This window comes from Notothenia coriiceps, unplaced genomic scaffold (assembly GCF_000735185.1).
Source record: "Notothenia coriiceps isolate Sejong01 unplaced genomic scaffold, NC01 NC01_scaffold00024667, whole genome shotgun sequence".
Lineage (NCBI taxonomy): Eukaryota > Metazoa > Chordata > Actinopteri > Perciformes > Nototheniidae > Notothenia > Notothenia coriiceps.
This window is the reverse complement of record NW_011357368.1, coordinates 6721487-6740339: the sequence shown is the minus strand read 5'-3', so window position 1 is coordinate 6740339 and position 18853 is coordinate 6721487. Positions and strand designations below refer to the sequence as shown.

At 40.2% G+C, this 18853-nt stretch overlaps 3 protein-coding genes across 5 annotated transcripts in view; 1 reads left to right on the top strand and 2 right to left on the bottom strand.

The window, feature by feature from the left end:
* LOC104955464 (elongation of very long chain fatty acids protein 4-like) overlaps window positions 1-4176 on the bottom strand; it is a 7898-nt gene extending 3722 nt beyond the window's left edge. Inside the window, exons 1-2 of the mRNA XM_010782791.1 lie at window positions 3961-4176; window positions 2922-3004 (exon numbers count right to left, since the gene is read on the bottom strand). Coding sequence (XP_010781093.1) covers window positions 2922-2988 — 67 coding nt within the window. The 5' untranslated portion in view covers window positions 2989-3004; window positions 3961-4176. The remainder of the gene's footprint in view (window positions 1-2921; window positions 3005-3960) is intronic.
* A 1053-nt stretch (window positions 4177-5229) lies between these two features.
* prelid3a (PRELI domain containing 3A) lies at window positions 5230-9491 on the top strand. Of its 3 annotated transcripts, none has more exons than XM_010782574.1 (7): window positions 5230-5597; window positions 6026-6194; window positions 6327-6416; window positions 6626-6696; window positions 6809-6911; window positions 7150-7226; window positions 7345-9491. In XM_010782574.1, exons 1-6 carry the CDS (start codon window positions 5566-5568, stop codon window positions 7219-7221), a joined length of 537 nt encoding a protein of 178 aa, XP_010780876.1. In that variant the 5' UTR covers window positions 5230-5565; the 3' UTR covers window positions 7222-7226; window positions 7345-9491. The 3 variants fall into 3 exon arrangements, with proteins under 3 accessions (XP_010780876.1, XP_010780877.1, XP_010780875.1); XM_010782575.1 differs by lacking the exon at window positions 7345-9491 and adding an exon at window positions 7037-7043 and having other exon boundaries at window positions 7150-7227; XM_010782573.1 differs by lacking the exon at window positions 7150-7226.
* fbxo32 (F-box protein 32) lies at window positions 8787-15248 on the bottom strand. Its single transcript, XM_010782577.1, has 9 exons — window positions 15016-15248; window positions 14429-14550; window positions 14080-14129; window positions 13875-13967; window positions 11806-11899; window positions 10959-11143; window positions 10688-10870; window positions 10132-10275; window positions 8787-10007 (listed from the first exon to the last, which is right to left on the bottom strand). Exons 1-9 carry the CDS (start codon window positions 15126-15128, stop codon window positions 9918-9920), a joined length of 1074 nt encoding a protein of 357 aa, XP_010780879.1. The 5' UTR covers window positions 15129-15248; the 3' UTR covers window positions 8787-9917.
* Window positions 15249-18853: the final 3605 nt, after the last annotated feature.

The window sequence follows — 18853 nt, the reverse complement described above, 5'->3', positions numbered from 1 at the left end:
GGGGATTCGACACTATATTCTCGTATATAGGTGCGGACTTCAACTCATAACGAAACTCCCTTTTTCTCTTGCCGCGCCCAACTGGTTCGCACCCGTTATACTTTCTTTTTATTGTGAGATTAAATTTTATCAAAATGACTCATTTATTACTAACAAGTTTTATTTTATCAGGGAGGCAACGGAACGACGGTGTTTTGTATCACGATCCCACCAACGATACGTTGTTGTGATTGTCGATAGCTTGTTATAATCTGGGTCTCTCGCAACTAGGTAATAAACCAACAAATAATGTAATTACACATACAACCGGACCCAAAATAACACGTGGGTGACTTTTTGACCGGTCGTAGTCATACGTACGAATGCACCAGTGAACATATCAACTCCAACAAGATCCCAACACGAACGCACCGCTCTTATAACGAGGTGCAACCGCGGCCTCCGCTTCGCGTCGGGCCGAACCACGCCCCTTAGCTGTGATATAATGAGCATGTACCACGGCCTGTCGTGAGCTATTGCTTAACTATAATCACGTTTTAAGGTTTTCGACCTCTAGCGCTCCCGTTGACTGCAAACGCTCCGGAGGGTCGTATACTGTATATTCACAAATAACCCTCTTTGGAAAATCCTAAAATGTAGGATAGTTTGGCCATTAAAATGCTTTTTGATGAGATTTCTAGCGAGAAGTGTATATTGTACTTTTAGAATCCACGTCCAGTTGATGTGTAGGATCTATAGTTTGATAGATGTTATGAAGATGATTTGAGGTCTCGCCAGGAGAACGTGTAACGGCAGCGTCCATGTAAAGTTAGCGTCAACCCTCATGGGGTGAAAACAGTATTTCCGGTCTCGAAGTTTTCATAATAAAACCGTATTCCCCTCACTGTCAAATGATTTTAAAGCTATATCTGCAGTACTCATCCACTAAAAAACATCAGTTTATCCTTTTTAATTACACAACATTAATTGGTTTAAATTGTGTACACTGCTTTTGTGTTTTTCCCATAGGTTTTTCCCTTTCGAGATTTTGATAGGCTAAAACATCGAACTACCCATAATCCTCAGCTATTGTTCAAGCTCGGTATTTGGATGTTTTACCATGCACGTTGGGATATGGTGTTTATGCGATATGAAATCCGAAAACATTTTAAATAATTATAAAAAAATAAAATAATACTTTTTCCGAGTGTGCTTGCTTTTCTCTTTGAAAGTCATCACATAACGGCATTGTAATACACGGTTCGGCTGCATTAAATATTACACATCTGACGTAGTTCTCTATTTATAGAGCCCTGATTAGAAGACCTTTGGACAAACTGGAAGAACTGCCACGGAAACTGAATACGTGACGTGGATCATAAATATATCAGCAATTAAGGGTTGTATATATTTCACGTCATTAATCAGAATCTGCAAAGTAACTAAAATAAATGTAGTGGAGTAAAAATACCAGGTTAACCTCTGAATTGTAGTGGAGTAGAACAAAGTAGTACATGCTGCCGTAACAAAAACATTTTCCAACTTGGGGTCAATAAAGTATATTTTATCTTATCTTATCTTAATGATCGATGGCTACTGCCATATTTGCAAAATCTGCCTCTGAACCTATACAAGTGCATGTTTCAGGCTTATCAATTAACAATAGGAGGGGGTCACAGCATAAGACCAGCCTGTTAAATAAAGCTATTCTTACCTTAGCTTTCATTTAGCTTTCATGTGGGTATATTAATGCTGCCCATTATGGACAGTTTGGACGCAAGCAATTGTCACCCATTTATTAATTATATGTTTTAAATTTGATAACTTGGCAACTTCTAATTATGGGAAATACGAAAACGTCTTTTAAAACTACAATTCCCAGTAGAGACGTGCCATAGAACATGTTGCGAAACAGTTCTGGGGGGGCGTTCAAGTCCAGTTTTGAATAGTCTGCCGTGGTTACATTCCATTTCAAAGAGCTGTTTGACGCTCGGCGTAACCTTGTCACACTGCCACTCCAACATCCAATCACAGAGCTTGAGGACTAATCACAAGGTTTGTAAAGCAAAGCGGATGTTGTAGTCCCAAACGATAGCTGAGGATTCTGGGGTAGTGTAGTGTCTTCGGAAACTCTGCAGTGTCTAAACTCCGAAAAAAACATTTGTTTCTGCGAATCGAAGGTTAAAAACACAAAAGCATTGTACACAATTTAAACCAATCAATATTGTGGATAAACTGATGTTTTTTAGTGAATGAGTAATGCAGATATCACTGTGAAATCATTTGACAGTGAGGGGAATACTTCCGGTTTTATTAAGAAAACTTCGAGACCGGAAATATTGTTTTCACCCCTTGAGGGTTGACGCCAACTTTACATGGACGCTGCGGAAAGACGTAGTATACTGTTTACACGTTCTCCTTGCGAGACCTCAAATCATCTTTGTAATATCTATCACACTATAGATCCTACACATCCACTGGACGTGGATTATATACACTTCTCGTTATAATCTAATCAAAAAGCATTTTAATGGCCAAACTATTCCACAATTTAGGATTTGCCAGAGAGGGTTATTTGTGAATAAACGACCCTCCGGAGCGTTTGCAATCAACGGGAGCATGTTGTTTCTTACACGACCACTAGAGGTGCTACACTTTAAAACGTGACTATGGGTCGTAATAAGCTGCTGAACAATCAATCTATATGGTCGTTTTTTGTAGGAGGACAGGCTGCAATTTATTGTATGTCCATGGCCCATGCACACATTCTTCCACTATATTGCAGCTTTGACTCATTATTTTGCAAATTTCCACTGAAGCACCACCAATTTATGACTCAATGTTTTCATACGAAAAACCTACCTAAAGTGCAAACACATTAAGTCCTTTGCAAAACAAAATTTCTCTCAAAAAGTGAAACGACAAAGATACATGATAATTACCTGCAATAGTTAGAGTCCATTTGTAGAACTCTATGGTGTCATTTATAAAATGTGTGACAATCTCCATGGCTGCGGTCGAGGACCTGAAATAAAGCGAGGTGTGAGAATGAAGGCCTCTGGAATCTCAGCATTAAGTAGGTCAGAGTAATTATCGTATCATCTTTCGATAAATCAATAATGTCACCCTAAACATGCTTATTTTTTAACTGGCACATCATAATGCTGAAATAAATAAAAATGATTCAACTTTAACATGTAGGCCTATGAAGCGTCAAAAAGAAACCATCCCAGGCCAACAGAAGGTCAAGGCTATAGTAGCCCTTGGCCCAATGAGCCATGATATGCTCCATTGCACACAAAGGCTGGGAGCCCCGGCCAGCAGAGCGCATGTGTCAGCAGATTTTTGGCGTGCACGACCACCATTCAACCTGGTGTGCACTTATAATGAGGAGGGGGGGAGCCTCGTGCCCCACTTTTACATTGAAATGGGTCATCTACCAGACTGGCGCATATGCTGATCAGTAGCAGGGAGCACAGGCAGCCTCTGCCTCAATGTGATTGAATGATCCCTAAAAATACGAGACCCCCCTCTCTCCCTCTCTCTCCCACCCCCTCTCGCTCTCTCGTAACTGGAGCGGATCAAGCGCTGCTGCAGCATCAGTCCTGCAAGCGCTGTCCGCATAAACTGCTCTAAAAATAAACCATACACAACTGTTAGAAATACACATGTAACCGCATTGTATGTGTTCCTGACGGGTTTAGGCTGATAGATTTATAATCGGATTATTAACGATTGGAGTGGCGAGTATTTGAATTCTGCGGTATGCAGTCCGGCCTTCAACCAGGCTGACTGAGCAGTCCTCTCATCACTATGTTTTTTCCAAAAGCTCTTTCCTTCTCGCATCTGTAAAATAACATAATTCCTATCCATCCAAGATAGTGTGGTCTAAATTGTAACGACTGCACAAAGGCAATATACAATCCCAAAATATCGACATTGATCTCGCCTTATCGCGAATGAAGATGCTTATTACCTTACCGTGTCGGTGCTTTAAAAAAAATCCCTCTATAATGACTTTCAATGCAAGGTCATGCAGTGTGCGTTATTCCAGCATGGGATCAGATGAGCTTGTTCTCTATGAAATTATAAAGTGTTCCGTATCCAGTGTGCAATGAACGGGCCGTGGCATAAACGGCGATGGCATGGATTTCTCGTAAATGGACCACACTAGCCTCCACTGCGCCTCGCCTGACTGGATCCCTCTGAACCCGCACACCGCCAGCGACAAGCGAAACACAATACACCTTACACATCCGACCAAACTTTCAAAATAAAATGCACCAATAAAGGTTTTCGAAGTCAAAAATGTGAAAAAATGTTTATATAGGCTACATATTTAGTCCAAACCTTTTGTGGCTATACAAATAACAACAACAAAAAACAACAGCAATACAAAAAGCAATACAAAATATAGCTCTATTTAAACTATTAATACATTAACTCATCCGATCCAGACATGCTGGCAGCTGCTTTGTGAATTAAATCCTAAGAGTTGAAACCTGAATGACTCATAGCCGGCCTATACTTGATTGACAACAATTGAATAATTGGTTTACGTTATCTTTAAATAACTTTACGGCAACAGTTTGAGGTTAATCTTTAGTGAATATATTTTCATTCTCAAAACCAGAGGGTTTATTTGGAAGTGATGTCACTGTATTTCCTACTTTCTCCATGCTGTCTCTTTCTAGCTTGATGCAGCTCGGTTGTGCCACTTGACCGGGATGATGGAAAGAAGATGCTAAGCGCATGCGCACACATGGAGGCGGATGCAGCAGCACAGCAGTGACAGCAGTGCTACAGCAGCATCGTCAAGTCAGAAACACAAAGAGAAAGAGGAGAAATTGGTATTGCCTTCAAAATAAAACAGAAAAAAGATTAATCAACTGATGGACAAGAAATTAATTGAATAGTGTATGTGCAAAACACAATGGATACCCAAATGTTGCTGTCCAAACTTTACAAATGTGTGTACAAAAAAAGCCACAATTACTTTTGTAATTGTCTCATACAGTACCATTTCACAAACTGTTGCAGTGATTTGGTGACATCAACTGACAGGAAGTTCAAAATGACCCTGTTGCTTAGCAATGCAATTCCAGTAAAACAGTACATCGAAATATGTATAGCTATTTTGATCTGATATTACAAAATCCGAGACAGATATTGGGTTTAACAAAAGTTGGGCTTTTATTTTTGAAATACCTGAGCAGAAGCCCGTATCTCACTCGGTCTGTCTTGACATTTGGTCTCTTCTCTTTTGCACCGGCATTCCTCTTGTCCTCTACCGTAACAGCTGTTTGTTTTAATCTATACTTTACACCTTTCCTGTCGGTTTCTCCTGTCACTCGGGGATCAGCAGGGCACAGTGTGCAGTCTTTACGCATGATTGATGTGCGAGGAGACGCCTACATGCGCATCCCTTGGACTCCCCTCAGTGATGGTCGGGAGCTCTCTTCATAGGCCCTGCTATCTCTGTCTTATCACTGGAAAAGCGTTAGTGTTTCATGTTTAAATGTTCCGGTGAAATGTGAATTTGGACCACGGAGGGATTCTCAGCGATAAGGCCAAGACTTTTGAAAGATGAAGATTTGGAGCACGGAACATGTTTTCAGGTCGGTTTATTGTTTATAATAATCATATGGTCTCTCATGTGGACTATGTTGATGGGACCTTTATTCATATTTACCAAGTTTAAATACATCTGATTTTAATCAGACGCCTGTATGATTCTGCTCAGTATTCCACCTGCTCGTTATAATAGGCTTTTGAATGTAGACAAGTATGAGCATTTATCATCAGGATTCAACCCAAATCACAGCCTTGTCCCAGATAAGGGAAGTCAATATGGGGTGGCTATGTCTCAGGATTTGGAAGGTTGTTTTTTTTGCACATGTGATTCAATATTGAGATTATAAAACACATTCCATAGTCAACCATTTCAGTTTATCAAAAGATAGCCAGCCAATTGCAGCCAATAGTGATCATTTAGGCCTACTATATGTTTTTCCCCTTCATGCTACTTGTTCTGTTTTGCGCTCAGTTACCCCTGGGAGACGGTGATCAAGGCTGCCATGAGGAAGTACCCAAACCCCATGAACCCTAACGTGGTGGGGGTGGATGTCCTGGACCGCAGTCTGGACGCAGAGGGACGCCTGCACAGCCACAGACTGCTCAGCACAGAGTGGGGCCTGCCGGGCATTGTGCGAGCGGTCAGTCCCCACAACATTAACATTCAGATGTTTAGAAATATAGAAGTATACAGTCAGAGGCAGTCAGAGGCATGCATACATGGAGACAAGATAAAGGTATATGTTAAGTGACTTGTATTATTGTGGGAATAGATACTGGGAACCAACCACACGCAGACGTACGTGCAGGAACACTCCATAGTGGACCCAGAGAAGAAGAAGATGGAGCTGTGCTCAACAAATGTAAGTTCATACTGAAAGCTTTCAAATGTTGAACAAACTGAACTCACATACATCATAATACACTTAAGTTTGATTTGCTATCTTCATATACCACGCAGACATACTGTGTGGTACATTGCAATGGCTACTTCATCAATAGTGTGCATTTTATATTCATCATATATTCCGTGTAAATATACCATAATTACGGAAATGTACTTATCCCCTAGATTACTCTCACCAACCTGATTTCAGTGGATGAGAGGCTTCTTTACAGACCGCACCCAGACAACCCTGACGTGTGAGTACATTGTTAGTTATGCCTTCTTGTTTCAGAGACATTGGGTCTTGCAGGTATGCAGTGTCATTTCTGTCTTTTCATGTCTTACAATAACTCTCTGTCACCTCCTCAGTACCATCCTGACCCAGGAGGCCATCATCACAGTCAAGGGACTAAGTCTAGGCAGTTACCTAGAGGGGATGATGGCAATGAGAATGTCAGCTAATGCCATAAAGGTAATACAAGCACATTTACATTTGTGCACTTATTAAATCTTGCTATTTCTGAACTTGGATGTGTTGGTGATTTCTTTGCATGCCTTCTAACTGGGACTTTTCTGTCTCTGTACGTTTTTCTGCAGTTCCAATGTGAGTTTTCCGGACATGCAGCTAAAAGTTACACTTTTCAGCACTGTTCACCTGCATATCTATATATCTCCTCTTTAACCTGCTGTCTTTCTGTGTGGATCTTTAGGGTTGTGATGCTATTGAGTGGATTATTAAGAACTCTGAAAGAGAGAACGTGCCTCTCTGTGACATTTACTAACTCTGGTAACTCTTCTCTTTGCTTTCCTTAGCAGATTATTATAAGCATGGCACTCTTTTATACTCTCTTAAAGCTGGAAATATGCAAACATGTGTCACATAATGCTCCTGTTTGCATACACAGGACAGCAGCTCTGCAGTGCCGAGTACTTTCCCCGCTACACCTCATAGAGCAGGGGATTCTCAGTGCGTCAGGACCCTCTGGAGTTGGTACACATGCAGTGGGAGCTCAGACAGACGGTGTAATGCTGCCAAAGAGGAATGTTTTTTAGAGCTGGAATCAAGGGTCAAATTCCAGCAGGCGTGGCACAATGAAAACTCAAAACCATCAACTGCTATTCAAATCAAGGCGAGGAGAACAGGAACATTTTCTTTACTGCTGAAAAAACGGAAGGTTTAAAATTCAAGGGCCTCTCAGACTTTTATTGGTTAGAATATAATATTCCGACCACATTCTTTTAGCTCTTATGTCATATCTTCATCATATTTTAGAAGAGATACACTTGTTTTAGAAAACAAGTAATGGTGCACTGACAATATGCAAAAATGTAATTTGAATCGATGTTCTTCTGTATGTCCAACACTGGCGACAACTGCTGGAATTCAAATCTGAGAGCTATTTATGTGTTCCATGAGGCAAACACTGTAGATGATATGTTTGCATGATAGTTGTATTAAAAGAGGAGATTGTGTATTAAAGATAGATTGATATTAGCTAGGTAGCAAGCTTTACATTTGATAATGCAGATCAGAAATGATGGGGAAAATATGGGAATGTATTATTAACATTGCCTTCTTTATCTGCTATCAAAGCAACAATACAAGGGCACCTTTTTGTTGTAAACATTCTGGGCAAAATGCCTCAAACCAGCAGATTTGATTGAGGAACATGACATGTTCAGCTTTATAGTTTTTCCAGCCGTCTCTTTTATGCCTTAGCAAGTCGGACACGCTTCCAAATGTTGACTTTCTCTATAAAAAGCTACCTACCTACACTCCCTCTAAGGATCAGTACTGTATGTGCAACACTGCTGGAAACACACACTATTACAAATGTCTTTTGTGCTAAAACATATTTCTTTGTAATATAAAAATAACTACATAATATTTGTATACATATTATTTATCGAAAACGACATGTAACAAGCAGTGAATTGTTATATTGTTGGTACTGTCGTACAAAACGGTTTAATTTGCTTTTTATATTTTTGTTTTAACTTCAACTGTTGTCCTGCTGAAACAATTGTTTAAAAAAATGATATGCTTTTTGTGTTGCTTTAAAGACAATGGAGAGGTCCGCTTGTATTTGAAGGTACTTAGTAAATAAGTCACATTTCTTTTATAAGTTTATTTAATTACCAAGATCTTTTTTGTACTACTTTGCAGTTTATCATGTGTCCAATAGAGGGCACAATCTAGCGTTCAGCAACAGGCAACACCACAGACCTCTATACAAAAGCTAGTGTGCATTTTAAATCTGGATACGAATTGTCCAGCAAAATACTTTAGTGTTGGCTCAGAAATATCATGTTAAGATGTGAAATGGAGGCAATGGCACAAGTTAGATTATTTTTCTTCTTTTATTTATTCAACAGAACATAAAGAGAATGCATTGCATAGCATGTACATTATTCCTCACTGCCTGCACAGTAATAGAGGAAAGTCTGGGTAAAACAATTGCACCTTCATCCTAATATTTCAGTTCCTTGTAAGAATCTCAATAAATAAGTTAACAATCAGCTGAGTGTTTAAAAAAAACATGCGCGACTACAGAAAAATAAGTTGCTTCAGACAGCCAATGTAAAAGACTTCTGTAAATGAGACATTAGCTGCTGATGATTAAAACAAAAGAAAGCATCAGGATGGGAAAGCATTGCCAACAAGAAGATAGATGTACCTGTTTCAAGTTTCATGATAAGACACACGCCATCGTTATACTGACTACGGTTACAATCTTGGGTAATACTGTACTCAAGAGCTGTTGCTATAGCAGTCACATGAGAAAATGAACACACAATTTAAAAAAAAAACAGTCATATCAAATCTTTATAAAAGTGAAAAACAACTAAAGTTAAATAGAAAATGTGGTGCGATCAATAAAGGACTCCCATGCTTAATATCTCTTACTGCAGCAACTCAAGATTTACTGTACGTCTCTACATCCCAGTGCCTGAAAGAACAATATTGCAAACTTCCTCAAACGCATTGCATCTTACCATGTAAGCAGGACACATTTCAAAACAGGTTTGAATAATCTTACTTCCTGTGTTCGAACATTTCAAGGTTTGAACACCCAACGAAAATTAAAACGAACTCCCAAATTTGGGAAAAACAAGTGCACACATCTGAGGTCAAGAGCTGTGTTTACTTTGGAGGTGTCCTTTGAAAAAGCACAATAAACTAAGACTAAACCCTGACAGCAAAGTGTTCCCTTTATCCTCCATCCACAGGCCCACTGCTACATCTCTTTTCCTCTCCGTCACATTTACTCGCTTTCAACTGGAACTCTCCCAGAGGTTTGCACTCTTTCAAAAACAAAAAAATAAAACTCAATTGCAAAATCGTCCCACTGCCTGAGGCCCCTCCAGCACGCCTCAACAAAATACACATCCAGGAATTCATTCTGCTATAAAACAAAATTGCACATTTCTATGTACAGTATGTACAGTCAGTTCATCTGGATTTTAGGGGGAGGGGTCAGAAGTTAAAAAGGTTGATAAAGCCCTGAGGGGAGAGGGCCATGGTGCAACTGTCAGGGTTGTTGGCTGTGCAGGGATGGTTTGTATCCTAGAAAAAGATAACAACAAAAAACGATAAATATAACACAGGTTTATTTATTCAGTTTCACAAAAAGGTGATATTTTTGTTGCATATCCACTTTGATCAAATGCAAAATATAAATAAATACTACCTTCCAGAAAAGGATGTGGCAGTGTGAGCAGAAGTGCAGGGTGTCGATGTACTCCTCTCTGTGAGGATAGCAGCGGCTCAGCTTGAAGTACATCTTCTTCCACTCCAGCTGACCTTTGTCTGACACCATCAGACGCTTTCGGATCTGAAGAAGAAGTAAACACACTTTAAGACACGACCCAAGGAGAGAAAAAAGGTTTTAGAAATATCTACTTTAATGTCAGCTTTCTTGAGAATTTATTTTGAATGCCAATTCACTGCAAGGGCAAAGAGAAACTGTTCAAAAGATGGAGCCTTAAACAATAAGAATAAATCTAAAGCACTCTAACTTAAAGTAAAGCTTCACTGTAACCTACTATACTTTAGAGTAAAGCCTGAGACTTTGTGCATGTTTTGGGCATTCTTAAAGGTTACTCAGTCTCCTATTTTAATGCAGAAATGTTTTTATCCTTGTATAGTCCCTTTAAATGGGATTTACAGTGTCAAGTAAGTAACCTGGAGGTTATCTGAAGCCTCATTCTAAATACATTTAGGTACACCTATTAAGTCCTACATACCTGTCTGTCTGTGAAGTGGTACTGGCAGAGTCTCTTCCACAGGAGCCGGTCCTCGGTGAGGGGCCCCAGCTCGGGGCACACCTGACCCAGGCTGACCAGGTCCCTGCCGTCTTTCAGACGCTGCATGATGTTCAGCTGCAGACTGACAGGCAGGTCAGTCAGACTCATGCCTGTAGACGTGGGCTGCAGGAAACAGGAGGAACATAAATATAATGGAAATCTGAAGCTGGCGTTCCTGATATTCTCTTGTTTATTTGCGTGTATTTTTTACCCTTTTGATCTGGATGTTGTCCAGCTGCTGTTGCCACTGCAGGATGTTCTCCATGCGGTGCAGCCACGTGTTGATGTTCCCCACCAGGACGGATTTGCCCATGTCCTGGACGAGACCACACAGCGAGATGTAGAGCATCTGCAGCAGCTCCTTGATGGGACGGACGTTCTGCTGGTCATCCAGAACTGAGGAGGAAATCAGAACATATTTGCCATAATTCATTAGCTTAAAAACGCAAGTGTTACAGCGAGATGTGTAGCTTCCAAGCAGCAAAATATGAATTGTCATTGTCAATGAAAGAGTCATTAAAAAGCACGTTGTTAAAGCAAATGTTTTGGAAGTGGCTGTACAAGGTTCAAGGTTCTTTATTTATCAAACGAACATAGCTACAGTGTAGTCATGTCGATGAAAATCTTGTGTGACAGGCTTCTCCAACAGTGCAACACAAACACTCTTGTCTTGTGGCGTTTATAATATTTGGCCAACAGGTTTCATAACGCCACCTAAACAAGCTGAATCTCTGTTTAGCAGAGGGAACATTTAGTTTATACTGAGGCGCCTGGTGACTGTCAAGTGTTTTTCACTGCGCAGTTAAAGCACTAAATTCACTCCTCTGCCTTCTTTACAGGTCATCACGCTAATTTCCTCACTTATTAGTGCAACATGTGGTACATTTAGTACATTTGATCCAACAATAAAGAAAATGGAATGGACTTGGAATGTGCAAGAATTGTGATTTGAAGTAAGAAGTGTGAGCAGTAAGAGCAGGACATTAAACCCTTCAACACAAACAAGAGGAGAAAAAGAGTTGAGTGACTGTAAAAAGCAGAAGTGGGTAGACACTCACCTTTCTGAACCACTCTCTCCAGAATATTCATGTAGTTTTTCTGCGCCACTCCGCTGAGCGAGGGCAGCTTGGACTTGGCAATAAGCTCCAGAAGCTAGAGCAGAGAAAGAAAGAAACAAAACATCAATTTCAACCCGTCAGCTGCAAAGACTCTGTTCCTTCGCCTCCTTACTTAATGTTTGTTATGCTGCATTCTCACAAAAGCACTTGGATTGGTGACGATAATGGCTGTCTAAAACAAATATGGAGCTGCTCCACCTGGCCATTACTCTCAAGTGAAGCTGGCTCCAGCAGGATTCTTGGCTAAGATCACTTTTTATCAGAGTCTACTGGAAAAGGTGTTGGACAAACGCCCGGGCTGTCAACAACATCAGCCTCAGCAAACAAGCTTTTAATCATTTGACTCCTGATCCTTCTGTCATGTGAATTAGCTGATTGATGTGACAGAATGTGTCTGCACATGTGTTTGTGTGTGTGTGTGTGTGTGTGTGTGTGTGTGTGTGTGTGTGTGTGTGTGTGTGTGTGTGTGTGTGTGTGTGTGTGTGTGTGTGTGTGTGTGTTGCTGTTGGCTAGCAGACAATATTGGGTTCCAGGGTGGCATGTCTGGCTAGTTACAGACGATGTGACGTCATGGAGAAACTCAAGTTCCCCCTTGCTCAATTCTCACCGGAACATTTGTCAGCATATCAACATCAACATATTGTGAGGGGGTTTTGGGTGAAATGTAGAGGAGCAGTGCTAGCAGGAAAATAATAAGAGGTAGCACAAACTTCTCATTGCGTTTCTCTAAAGTCAAATCTTCTTAATAATTCCCACCTTTGAACTAAATTACTTTGTTCCTTCAACTGACTTCATCCCTGTCAGTTTCTACAAATGTTAAGCTTTTTCGCTAACTCTTCTTTCTCTCATTCTTTCCTAAAAACCTAATCCTGTGCCCTTCTCCTTTTAGCAGCTCATTGAGTGCTCCTCTCTTTGTAGAGCAGCCGGGCAGAACAATGTGCGTTTCTGTATCTACTTATAGCCCTGGCTGTTCACTGAACTGCACTTCACAGCTTGGCGTGTGGCTCATACTTTTCCAGGGACGCAGCATCAGTATATTCTAGTAACGATATAACAGCCTTACACGATCATTTTAAGGTTTCTGTCTCCTTGAAATAACCTCCAGGGAAAAGAGAGGAGCTCTTTTTGTCTCTTTGTGGAAGAACCCGATCCGTGTAACTGAGACGGAGTCAAACAAACCCACAAATGCCATCACACACAACCAGTGAAGAGCGGTGACCTAGGACAGCGTGTCCAGACTGGACACTAGTGTTACACAGCCGTATTGTTCTTTGGGATTACAACACTGCTCTTATAAGCTTGAACCTGCGGCAAAAAGGTCAATCCAATGCTTGAGTAGAAAAGGAAAACAAATGTCAAACTTTCCTGTGAAAAACTTCTCTGTGTGTGTGTGTGTGTGTGTGTGTGTGTGTGTGTCTGAATCACCTGACAACCACCGAGTCTGGTTTTATAAACCCCTGTCGGGTTGTCGCACCTCACTGCACAGCCAGCTGTCACCTCCCCCAAAGACCCCCCCCCACTCACATGGGAGCACATGTGGGAGAGCTGCTGTGTGGTTCAGTGTGGTGACACTTTGATGTGGAGGGGAAAAGCTCCAAATTCAACTATAAGGGATTTTCTATTGCCATCCCATGATGAAATTAAATTATTGATAATGATATAATGAATGCTGATGATGTCTATTCCTACCTTTAGTGGATCAAATTAAATTCAAATAGGAACTCATTCTAAATAAAGCATTTGTTTAAATTCTATTTAGGGATGCCAAATGGCTTAAGTGATCAGACAAATGTCATGCTACGTCACACTTTTGCCCTACAACTAACACACACATTCATACACTCCCTGGGTCGGTATCATCTCCATTAGAGACTCTTGTCTGCAGAACATTGATAAGAGCCAGGCAGAAGCCTACACCCGCTCTTAACCTTAACCTCTTCCCTGCCAATGACTAGCACAAAGGAGAGAAACAGAAATGCACAGAAGAAAACAAAGAGACGAGGACTCACTCTGACGACGTAATTGAATCTCCTCGTTTCCTTGATGGCGCTGCAGAAGTCTAAGCGGTTGAAGGCTTCTCCCAGTGTACAATATCCGTGGCGCTGGGAAAATTCAATTATCAGGGTATTAGATTGCGAGCCTTGGCAGGAGTTATCTCAGCATGTTTACACAAGCAATGAAGGTGTGAAAAGCTGAAATGAGTTGATTTGTTACCTCTTTGGTGCTTCCTTTATGAACATAAATCCACTTCTCCCTGTGGAAATCTGAAAGGAATCACAATGTTTATATTAGCGGCCTTCCCTCATTAAGCAGCTTATAAGTACGGTGACAAATGCACACAACACCAATAACATGCAGAGTCAGTATATTGAATTGGAGTTGAGAAAAAGGATGTAAATTAATCATAAACATTATTATCAGTTACAAAACACACTTGTGAGCTTCTCCTGTTAATGTTTTTGGTATATTTAAATTATATTCCGTGACTTTTTACCCCACACATAAATTACAAAATCCTTAAAACAATTAGTTAGACAGTGTGGGCCCTTTCGTTGAGACTCACAGGGGACCTTGATGTTGTTGTTCATTTGGTCTTTTTTCCTCTTCTTGGCAGCCATGTCGTAGCTGAGAGAGATCAGCCGGTTCTCCTTGTTGAAACACTCCTCCTCCTCGGCTTTGCAGAAGCTGAAAAAAAACAAACAAGGGCACATATTTCATTAAAGGCATCATTTTGTCTCAGTACTGTTTATATGCAGAACTCTTAGTAAAGAAGACACAACATCATCAAAACAAGGTATCACATGTGATTAAAAAGGTAACTGTAGGTTATGTTAAAGACAGGTTATTCGTGTTAGTGTAGGCATTAACCAGACGTCTGTTAATCCACTCACTTGTTGTGAGGTTATTAATAGCTCAGTGGCCCAGAATAACAAAGACACTGAGGTTAAGGGGATGGAAACAGCACGAAGGCCTATGTTTGTCAGTCACCCTGCCTTTGTTCTTAATGCTGTTTGGACTTCCTCCCCCCCTTCATATTTCTCTAACTTAAACAAGTAATGTTGTGTTTAAGAGTTATGTCATCTCAAAACCTTTGTGATGGAGAGAAGACAGCGAAATTTCACATGGTTGCTTTTTTTTTTTTTAACCAACCTCTCCACGGAGACATTGTTGTTTTTCTCGTCTGCTGTGGTCTTCTTCCATCCTTCCTGGGTCTTTGTCCAATTCTGACCCGGTGACCTCCAGTCCTGTCCGAGAAAAGGCATCTTGCTTCGATGACTTTGAGCAAAATTGATCTAAAAAATAACAGGAAACAATCCCTGTTTGAGTTTATATGTGTCCCTTCTTGTATGCGATGTGTGTTTCTGGTCTACTGTTTTCATTGCGCAGCTCGTCTTATATCCTCGTCTGAGAACCCGGAAATACACGAGGCCCGCCCACTTTGGAAACTTCCCTTCAACACGTGGCTTTGTTTATCAACTTCAGCGTTGCACAATCTCCAGAGAGAGCAGCAGAGGTAACAGAACGCTTCATGTCATGGGAAGGGTAGAGACAGAGGACACCTGGATAATAAGCTAAAAATATTAAATGTCAAATTTAGGAGACAATAATCCTATATTACTTTCACAGGTTACTACTTTAAGACCTTCTAAAATCCGGTACCTAAGTTAAAAGGTAGCCTCCTTGAACATTTACTTCAGTATTTTCCAATCACGCTACATTGTACTTTAACTACATTATATTTCAAAACAATATATTGTACATGTTTTACTATTAATTAAATGTACCCTATGATAGACCATTGGCACAGACATGTAAGAGCTCCCAACTCTTTGTATTTAGATACAAAAGGTCACAGACACACAAAACGACAACCAAAAGTCGTGTCTTTGTAGTTTTGGTTGTCTTTCTTTTGTATATTAATACTCATTTTGCATCTCTTTGAAGTTGTGTGTATTCTGTTTATGGTGGTTTTGCATCTCAATTCAGTTTTGCATGTGCCTTTTTGGTAAGCCCTGAATACATGACCCACCATAGACTGTATAAAGATACCCACACAGGTTTTTGAGTTATGTGGCTAATTATGCATGCACAAGTGTTAGCTGTACAAGGCTATGTATGCTAATTGCAGGGATACAGTTGTAACTTGTCCACCAACAAAACTACAATAGAAGTCTTCTAAGATTTACTATTTTTTATTTTGTAGATAAAAAAGCAAAGAAGATGAAACCTGTTGCTGTGGATGAAAGGGACATTTTTCATAATGATATGTAAGTACATTTAGCTGATCACATTATGTACTTTTACTAAACTAGACATTTTGAATGCAGAACTTCAAGTTGTAACAAAGTATGTTTGCATTGTGGTAATCATTCTTTGCTTACATTTCAATACTTTCAACCAAGTATGTGATTCAACACATCATTTGCAAACCTCTGGATTATATCAATACTCTTTTATTGATAAAAGTAACTATGGTTCAGGAAGTGTTTTGCCCAGGCATATTACTACTCCTTTCAGTAACTGTAAATATGAAGCCTCACAGTTACGTGGCTGTAAAGTCCCCTGATTCTTAGTCACTCCTGTTATTATAAATAGATCAACTTGTCCTTAGAATTCCTCTTGAGTATAAAGTTGCATTGTGAATTATTTTGAAGATTGCATCTGTTCGCAAAGGGTTTATCATTGTATTTAAATTTGTAATCATCCCAAATCAGCACCAACAGATCTGTGAAGAATGGATCAGGGTATTTAGTTTATTTTGGACGAAGGCATTATAGATAATGTGTAACTAAGTCTGCCCAGGCCACTGGGTCAACTTTTATCAGCTTAATTAAACACATGACATAAACACTTGTGACGCTGTGGAAATGATCAGCAAGAATTGTGTTATTGGATTTGTCATCAGTAAGAATGATAACAAAGGCATACAATGCTGGTAACTTCTTATCTTAAAGACACCCTGGATTGATCACTGATGTCATGTCAGAGCTGATTTAAAGAGCTTAAGTTACTTCCTAAAAGTCCTGTAGCACGAGAACCACTTTATTGTGCATGTGTGTGTATCTGAGTCCATGTGTGTGAACAAGTGTGTGCTAACATTTTGGCATTGAGGCAGTGAGAGTGGGTCCTCATAATTCATGACACACTTTACAATCTGCAAAACATGACACTTCTTCCAAGAACCAGCCGGCCAGTGTTTCAGCTCAAGCAGTGCTTGTGTTGGGACATATACAGTCTATGGTTGGGACACATGGCGTGTGTGTAATCTGACCATGATGGCTAAGTGATGTGTCTTTACAATCCAAGTTTATAACTATAACTATGATAGTTACAAATTTGCTACAAAATTCCATTATTTCGGACATAGGCTCTGTTGATTCCTTTCTTTTAATTCTATTCCCATTTTTATTTTTTGCTGACACAAAGGATGGGATTAAGCACTTAAAGTGATTCTTCTCAAGCAAAAGTCTAATTCAGTCTCAGTTTTATTGATTGTAATCAAACATGACTGCACTGTTCATTACAGATCCTATGTTGCTAAAGCTTATGAAACTGGTTCATTGGTTGCTTCATGTCCGAGATTTCAATATAACACTCTGATATGTAAAAGGTCACAGCTCTGAACTCATTCTGCATGTGCTAATCTGTCAACAAGACGGCTCATTAGAATATGTCAAACGACATTGGGAACATATAATATGACTATATGTACTAATCATGAATAGAAATTGCATGCATTGCAGAAGTGAGGCACAATGTTATAGTTCAACATTTCCCCTTGCGGAATACTATGCAAAGCCACAGTGGTGTGTGTAGAAAGTGGACTTACAAGACCAAAAAAGTAATTATGTTTGTTAACTGCAGAGCGTATACACTGATATATATAGTGCTGTAAGTCCCTGGAATAGGCCAAGTACAAAATGACCTGGAAAGTCCCTGCAAGTGTTTGGTTAGTTGGTGACTGAGAAGGAAGCTATTCCCTAGGGCTCTGAAGAGTATCAGTTTAGTTTATGCAGTGAATCACAAACAATGTTGAATCTGAGGTGTCAGTTTTAGCGACCTCTGTGGATGGCAATGCCGATTTGGTGTGGACTGAAATATCAATCAATCAATCAGTCAATGTTTATTTATATAGCCCAATATCACAAATGTTACATTTGTCTCAGTGGACTTCACAGTTTGTACAGAATATCAGTATGACAATACGAAACCCTCTGTCCTTAGACCCTCACATCGTACAAGGAAAAACTTCCGGAGAAAACCCACAGTTTAAAGGGGAACATGGGAGAAACCTCAGGGAGAGCAACAGAGGTGGAATCCCTCTCCCAGGACGGACAGACGTGCAATAGATGTTAAGATAAATCGAAGAGATAATACATTTTACAGCATATAGACCGAATGTTTGGAAATGCATGTGTGTATGATAGGAAGATGAATCCACAAGGATATCCATCCAGGATCTATGATCCAGGATCACAGCCACGACTCAAGATCCAGGGCTCGCGATCCAGGACACAGGACCGCAGGATCATCCATGACTCCGGATCCCAGCGTATATAGACACCAAAAAGAAAGAAATTTGGGGAAGCTGGGTTAATCGGAACATGAGAGTACACAGGTATAGACAGAGAGAAGGAAGAAGTAAGATGTCCCCCGAAAAACTAAGCCTATATCAGCAAAACTAGGGGCTGAATCTAATCAGCCCTAACTATAAGCTTTATCAAAAAGGAAGGTCTTAAGCGCACTCTTAAAAACGGATAGGGTGTCTGCCGCCCGAACACAAACTGGAAGCTGATTCCACAAATGTGGAGCTTGATAAGAAAAGGCTCTGGCTCCCACTGTACTTTTAGAGACTCTAGGAACAACCAACAACCCTGCATTCTTGGAACGCAATGCCCTAGTAGGACAGTAGGGTATAATGAGCTCTTTAAGGTAAGATGGCGCCTGCCCATTAAGGGCTTTGTAGGCGAGAAGAAGAATTTTAAAT